At 58.7% G+C, this 7,809-nt stretch overlaps 1 protein-coding gene across 2 annotated transcripts; it reads right to left on the bottom strand.

Annotated features, from left to right (window-relative positions):
- Positions 1-625: 625 nt before the first annotated feature.
- TLCD2 (TLC domain containing 2) lies at positions 626-6,025 on the bottom strand. Of its 2 annotated transcripts, XM_075168751.1 has the most exons (4): positions 5,757-6,025; positions 5,205-5,287; positions 4,242-4,324; positions 626-2,651 (listed from the first exon to the last, which is right to left on the bottom strand). In XM_075168751.1, exons 1-4 carry the CDS (start codon positions 5,942-5,944, stop codon positions 2,274-2,276), a joined length of 732 nt encoding a protein of 243 aa, XP_075024852.1. In that variant the 5' UTR covers positions 5,945-6,025; the 3' UTR covers positions 626-2,273. The 2 variants fall into 2 exon arrangements, with proteins under 2 accessions (XP_075024852.1, XP_075024851.1); XM_075168750.1 differs by lacking the exons at positions 5,205-5,287; positions 5,757-6,025 and adding an exon at positions 4,801-5,193.
- Between the last annotated feature and the right edge of the window lie 1,784 nt (positions 6,026-7,809).

Genomic DNA, 7,809 nt, shown 5'->3' with positions numbered 1-7,809 from the left:
GCCACAGTGAGCGGCAAAGCCGCCGCTTATCCCACTGTAGCACTGCGGGAAAATCACGTCCGATTAGAGGCTCCCAAAACAGGCTTCCCGGGCCCTCAACCCCGGGGTACACGACGTCCACGTGATGGCAGGAATGCAGTAACGCAATCCAGGCCTTGAGAAACGTCCCTGGTGTGGGCAGAGGCTGGAGGACAAAGCCAGCGTTGCTGAGTGGGTGCAGAGGCTGTGCTAAGGGCAGGGATCAGCGGAGCAGCTCCTGAAAAACTGGGTGTACATGGGTCAAACCAAAGAGAAAGCCCTGGCTGCCAGCTCCGCTCCGGCTGGGAGCCGCAAGCAGCACACGGGCACATAACCACCGCTCGAGGTGACAAACCCAAACATGGAGTAGGTTTCTCCAGCACCTGCAAGCTTCCCTGCGCTCTCCATAAATAGAAACGTAAGCGGCTTTGGCCATGAGTCGTCTCCAGCCTCCCACTGCCCACATGCATCGCTCGTCTTTCCCTGCCCAGGCAGAAATGTGTCTGCTCCCTTATTTTCTTCCTGGAAACAAATGCCGCCCACTCCGAGCAGCACGTTGTTTCAGCCTGTCCCCCCGCTTTTCAAACCAAATGAGAGATTTTGAGTTAAAGGTTATTTGCCACACAGAAAGCACAACAGATCCAGTGGATTTCTCAAAACTGGTACACGTAACCCCGAGTGGGATGATCTTGCTTTTATACATGGTGCTGGGCTGCTGGGTAACAGTTCAGTGTGTCGGAATCAGTGGGGAAAACGAAATGTGGAGTAAAAAAAAAATCAAAAAATTCTGATTCCTTGCCCTAGGAAGTCTCCAGGGACAGGCAGAGCGAACCACAAGGATCCTAGCTTTGCTGCAAGCTGGCGTCCAGCATCAGGAATGAGAGCAGCGAAGCCACGTGCTGGGTGCTCTGCCTGCAGCCTGCCCTATTTCACAGCCAGCACTTTCCTAACCCCGCAGGTCACAAGCGGCTTAGGGCAGCAGGGCTAAAGGCAGAGCCACGGCGGGACCTGGCACCACTCCTGCCGCCATTTAGCCTCCCAGTTGCCAGCCCCAAGGAAGGCGCAGCCTCCCCTTGCCTAGGAGGGGAGGAGAGCGTCAGCAGGAACAGGAGAAACCTTCATCTTCCTCCATAGAAAGGAGAGGGGGAAAAAAAAACCAAGAGCAGTAGGCTGTGCCAGGGCCCAGTGTATTTTCGCTCCGCGGCGAGGAGGCATAAGATAAGAAGCACTGTGCTAGGCAGTGACACCCCTGGAGGCTGGGGTGCTGAGTCCCTTTTTCCCTCGAAGCCCCTTCCCCTCAAGCCGTTTCATTTGAAGCCATTTATTAAAAGCTCGTGTTAGTAAGAGCTCTTGCTGCTGGGTAAGAGCATTACCCTGGGCTCTGCAGCAGAACTTTTCATTCCTAATAGATGCCTAAATCCTAATAGATGCCTATGCCTGAAAACTCCACATCGGTGGGAAGTGACCATCACACAGCATCATCCTGGCCAGTGACTCAACGCTCTCCCACGCTCATTTATGGGCACTTAACATATCTGGGAACAAAACAACACGGAAAAAGCTCCAGTTGTCAAGAGAAGTTGGCCGCCCGTCCCTGAGCACAGCACCGCAGCACCGGCTGCCCAGTGCTCTGCGCCTGACCTGGACCCCACAGCGGGCAGCATCCCACCCAGACAGCTCTCAGCCTCTCCCTCCATCACCCACCTGGGACAATCTCCTCAAGGAGGACTCATGAGTGCAGGATTTGGCTTTTACTGGCCCCGGCCTTGAGGGCGAAGCCTTGGAGCCTCTCTTGCCTGGTGGTGCTGCCATGGAAAGTGCCACAGAGAACGCAGGGCTGAGCACAGTGTCCCCTGGCCGATGGGACGCTGCGGGCTGCAGTACCGAAGGGGCTAGAAACAATACTGTGGTGTTTGGATGTCTGGAAAAGCAGTGGGGAAACAGTGCTCTTCTGCTCCCTTCTCATCTCAGCGATGCCTCGGGGAGCTGGGAGAGCTGTTGAGGCTTCTCTGAGCAGCTCCCGGTCATCCAACCACCTCATCCAAAGGTGCGGAGGGAGCAGAGCCCCAGTGCCTGGTCCGTGAGCACCTTCTCTGCTGTGCAGAGCCCAGGATCTGCAGCCACAAAAAAAGCTCTGTTAGTGTGGACCCTCCACGCAAGGTACTGAAACAGCCACGTTCACTTTCCACGGCGCTTTGCTGTCCTCCTCCATGGGCTCGGGGCTGCTCATCCCCTGGACCCTGCGGAGAAGGGGGCTATTGCTCCTTCTCCCGCTGCATGTCCCAGCTGGATTTGAAGAAGTCACTACGCAGCAGGCGGTAGAAGAGGATGATGTTCATGGGCGTCATGATTGCCATGCCCACCGTGCCTACAGCATACGTTGCCGAGGGCACGTTCTCCCGATTGAGGAAGAGCCAGCGAGTCATCCAGGCCAGCGTGGCGATGCGAAACACCACGTAGGTGCCCAGGTTGACGATGCTGTTGAGGCGGTAGCAGGTGGTGTGCACCAGGTTGGCCATGAGCAGGATCTGCCGCAGGTGGAGGAAGATGGAGTTAATCTCCACCAGTAAAGCCACGAGGGCAAACCCGACATACTGATGGAGCAACACTGCAATGCCAAAGCAGACAATCACCTGGGAAGGAGAAAGAAGAGAGGCTGAGCTTTGGAGCTGGTTGCTCTCAGCTGCTGCAAGATGGAGCCCTCCATGCTCGGGCGCAGCGTGGAGCAGAGGTGGAAGCGGTTATCATGCCAGTGCCAAACCACTGATCTTCACCCCACACATATCGCTGCAGCATTGCAGCCTCCAGCCAGTGCTGCAGCCTTGGGCATAAGATAAAGCCTCCCCACCGTTGCATGAAACCTGAGCGGGTTTTTTTTTTCCAGCGAGAGGAAAGGGAAACACTTCTATGAACTCCAGGTTGGCAGAGGAGACAGAGCAGCCAAACCTAACCCTGCTTTTGTGGCCTGGGGAATGCAGTTGGTTGTGGCCCAGCAAGTTTTTCCGCACACAGTGAACAGCTGAATGGGCCAGAAAGGGAGGCGTGTAGCCCGGGGCTATGGTTGCTGCTGGCTCAGGGATTCTCCCCAGGGCAGGCACGCTGGAGGGATTAAGTGGCTTCAGTGCATTAGAGAGCCCCGTGGGATGCCCCGAGCCTGGCATGAAGCACCCTGGGGCTGCTGGCTGCAGAGGACGGGGCTGCTGGGGGCAGAGTGGGTGCGATTCCTGCCCCGCACCCTCCCTGCCGGGCGGGGGGACAGGCTATGCCTGCCTGCGCTTTAGTACACTCTGTCCTTTCTTCAGTTTATACCATTAATGCTGTTCTCTGTATTGACTCTTTAATGAGATTATCTGCTCCCTGCTCGTTAAGTCACTGTCTTGGCCTGAATTAGCTCTATTGTGGAGATGACCTTTTGATTTGCGAGCAGTGGCCGGCAGAGCCGCGGGGCTTGCTGGGCTCTGCAAGACAGCAGGTCTGACCACTGCCTCCCCTGCCTCATCCCAGGTAGGTCCCAGCGCTGTCCCTGTCCCCCCATCCCCAGGCCCAGCAGACCCCTGTGCCTCCCTTGCACCCCACAGCATCTCTGCTGCTCAGCTCCGGGCTGTGCCACCCCCCTTGCCCTGCAGCATCCACAACGCTCCGGCATCCGGACATCGGAGGCGATCAAAGAGAAACCCACGCTGGGTGCAGCCAGGAGCAAGGGAGGCAGAGGGCACTGATGTGGAGCTCCTGCTGCTCCAGCCACGCCAGCCCTGTGGCCATGGCTCTGACACAAATGAGAGGAAAGCACCCCGGGGAGCGGGAGGTGGAAGGAGGCGATGTGCAGCCCTTCCTGGCAGCTGCTCAACTGGCTGAGAGCCGGCAGGAGCCGAGCTGCTCGCCTGTGCCAGCGGGGATGCCTGGGTCACTCGCTGCCTGTCCAGCGAGTTAGGGATCAGCCCCCTGGCCCAGCTCTCTGCCCCCCTACTCTGTGCACACTTGGGGTTTTTTCCTACCCTATCTTTGGGTGCCTTTCTGCAGACCCTGGAAGAGTACAGAAGTCCCACAGGACCAAGAGGAGCTCCGAGCCCTGCTGTCTGGGCTGCCGGGCTCCTCTCTCCAGCCATAAAAATCGGATTTTGTAGCAGGCAGCAAACACCCACACTAGCAGCAGCAGGTCCCCCAGCCTCCCCGGTGGCACAAGTGCCAGGGTCTGTCCCTCGGAGACCGGCCAGTGGACTCACCACAGAGTGATGGAAGAGCAGCTCCCAGGACTGGTGAAGTTTCTGATTGCACAACATGTCCACAAAGTCTTCAAGGAAATAACCTGGGAACAGAGGGGCTGTGAACAAAGAAGCGGGGCCAGGAAGGGCTGTGCCAAGGGACCCCCCCCCGGCAGGCTCTGCACCTGACTGGGCTGAGCAGCCCCTCTGGGGAAGTGATGGCCACAGCTCAGCCCAAGTCCTGGGTGGGTGGTGAGTCAGGCACAGAGCAGGATCACACACAGCAGAAGGGAATTGCTGTGTTTTGGGTCCCTCCTGCAATCACTCTGTGCTCCTAGGGAGAGGCACTAACTAAGTCATCACTTGGATCTGTTCCCAGAGAAGGGTGAGAGCGAAGGCAGCGCACAGATCCTCACCCATGTTACCATCCTGGGATCGGATCCCACCCCACGTCCTTTCAGCCTGGAGCCCTTAACAGCTGCAGGATTCGCTGCCACCAAACCAGCCCCACGTTGATATTTTAGATACTCAAACCTCCTTGCTGAGTTGCAGCCATGCCGTGAAGCCTGTTAGCACTGACCGCAGGGCTGGTGACAGATCTGCAAGAAGGTGACAAGGGGAGGGGAGAGGAAAGGCTTCACACAGCCAGAGGACTCAAAGCTCCTGGCCTCCACATTGGCAGGTTTAGCTTGAGGCTTTAGGGTTTTCTGCATCGCCTCCCATCGTGGGCACTTTTGGGATGCTACAAGCCCTGGCTGCCCCATGAGGACGGTGGCGGGCAGCCTGGTGCCCAGTACCTCCTGGCTGCGGGTGCCGTGGGACAGAAAGGAGCCACTGTCCTTTGCCAAGAATAGGGCGATTGTCTGGGGTGCCTGAGACATCGCTGCCCACGATGTGGCTCGAGGGGCTGGTGTCAGGCACCGAGGAGCCCCTGGAGACCCCCCGTGGGGCAGAACAGGGGGCAGCCCATTCCCCCCACCTCACCTACGGACACAGCGACCAGGCTGTGTGCCCCAGGCGGGTGCGTGCCCACCAGGTCCTCAGACAGCCCAGGGTGGAGGCAGAACCTGCGGGGAGAGGGGCTGTGAATGCCGGGCAGTGCCTCTGGTCCCCCAATTCCCTTCCAGTGTCCTTGGTGCCCACCTGGTGCTGTTGACCTCCCCCCTGGAGCCCTCCTGTTCCCCTGATCCCCCCATGACCACCCCCGTCCTCCTGTTTCCCCCGGAGTCTCCCTGTCCCCTGCTGCCCCCGTGCCTCTCAGTCCCCCTGTGCCCCTTGATCCCTCCTCCATCTCTCAGTGCCCCCCAGTTTCCAGGTCCACACCCTCCCCAGTGCTCCTCAGGTTCCCCAACACCTCCACACACACACCCCCCCCGGTGGGCTCAATCTCCCTCGGTGCCCCCCTGGCCGCAGGTTCCCGTCGGGGCCCCTCGACGCCCCCATTCCCCTCTAGTGCCCCCGCTCCCCCACAGCAGTCCGGTGCCCCCCCCCAGCCCCAGGTGCCCTCCGGGGCTCCGCGGTGCCCGGGCCGCTCACCCGGCCAGCGCCCCGCCGCCGCTGAGCACGCTGTGCGCCAGCGACGTCCAGATGTTGCGCCACTTCCAGCGGTTGCGCCGGGCGGAGGGCGGCGGCGGCACCAACCGCTCCAGCTCCCGGTTCAGCAGGCGGAAGGCGGCGAAGGAACCGGCTACCAACAGCAGCCCCGGGCTGAAAGCCATGGGCATCCACCGGCCCGCTGCTTCTCCCGGGCTCCCATGGGCACCAGCCGCGCTGCCCGACGGCTCCGCCTCGCCCAACCCCGGGGCCCGCCCTGCCACCGCCCCGGGCACCGGCACCGCCCCGCCACCGCCCGGGCACCCGCCCCGAGCGCCCCGGCGCCGCCCTGTCCCAGCCGGGATGCGCGACACCGGCGCGGGGAGGGGAAAGAACAAGGAGAATTGTCCCCGCAGGGAAGGGCCGGGTGGGCTGCGGGAGCCGCCCCGCTGCTGGCACTGGCATTCCCGCATCCCCCCACGGAGAGACGCAGACACGCAGGGGCAGTGCTTCCCCTCGGAGCGTGTGACTCAGGGAAAGGGGGGAACGGGAAATGAGCACGGCGGGGTGTGTGTCAGCCTCCTCCGGGCATCGCGTGGCAGAAACGACGGCCAGCCCAAAAGCCGGCTGCAAGCATGCCACGGAGCGAAAGCCTGGGTGTCCCGTCCCCGTGCTGGAGCTGGGGACATCTTCCTCCTTCCTCCGAGGTTCCTCCTCTGCCTCGATGGCACCGGGTGGCTGAACACCTCACCCGTGAGATGCTGCGGCCGGTGGTCCTTCGCCCCAAAGCATCCCCAGCACGTGATGCCAGTGAGGCTCTTGCACCGTTGCACCATGCTGGAGAGCCATCCCTCACCCTGGGGAAGGACCCACGCAGACACACACCACCGGGTCTGATTGCACATCAAACAAGCAAAAAGGTCTAATTGCCCTGCAAAAAAAAAACGCTCTGCCTATAGCACTGTTGTCCTCCATCCTCCTGTCCCATGTCTGGTCCCGAGAAGAGCTCCCCAAAGTCTGGGATACCCCAGCTCTGCTGTCTGGCGTTTGTGGGAATTCAGGATCCCGTACCCACAATTTCGTTAGTTCTATCATACAGCGGTGCTGCTTTTCCAGCTTCCCGTAATTTGATCGCTCCCTTGTTGCTTTTTGATGTCTCCACCAGAAGCGTGAGTGCTGCACAGACCTTGCTTCTCTTCTGCAGACGGGATGAGTCACCGTGTACACACTTGATTAATGTCAAACTCTGCCTCTCCTTTGAGGTATTAATTTCGGATGAAATCTTCTACTTTCTCCTTGCTGAAACAGAAAACGTGTGGAAACTGAGCTCTCAGTCGCTGCCCTGGCTGGGGTGATGGACACTAAAACATCAACAAGTAATATGCTGATGGAAGGGACACTGAGGAGGGGAGCAATTAATCAGATCTGAAGAAGAGGGATGAGATACTCCCAAACAATAGAAAAGCATCTGTTCATGCTGCAGAAATTTGCTTAAAAGCCGGACCAGACAATGTAATTTCATAGTGGTTAAGGGGCGGAGAGACGCTGCCTGAATTAATCGGCAGACCTGACTGCTCGAGGGATTATAAATAATCTCATGTATTAGGACTTGAAGGATCACATAGGCTAATCTGTTACTGAGAAGGCCAAATGCAAAGACATTTCTGTTTAGCATAAGATACGCAGAGGAAAGGGAGACATGCCTTGGAGAGATGCCAGGCTGCTCAGGGCACCGAGGAGGAAAATAATTTAACAATTAATTGCAGTATAAAATTACAGAGAGATGATTCCTAATGAGAAGTTGTCTGCAGTGTTTTAGCCTCGGAAATCTCGACTACTCCTTTCCACCATGACAACCCTGCCCTCCGCCTGCCATCGGGAGAAGTCCCAGACCATGAAACGCCTGCGAGCCCAGCCCCGTTTGTCCCAGGGGCTCCTCTATTCATGGTGTTATTCTTTGAAAGATGAACATTTGGCCAGGCTCTGGATGGGGACAGGAATAGTTAAAATGTTTCTGGACACTGGAGAGCTTTTACCTACCACTTCCGCATGGAGG

The sequence above is a fragment of the Calonectris borealis genome, chromosome 19 (assembly GCF_964195595.1).
Source record: "Calonectris borealis chromosome 19, bCalBor7.hap1.2, whole genome shotgun sequence".
Lineage (NCBI taxonomy): Eukaryota > Metazoa > Chordata > Aves > Procellariiformes > Procellariidae > Calonectris > Calonectris borealis.
This window is presented reverse-complemented; position numbering and strand designations above follow the sequence as displayed.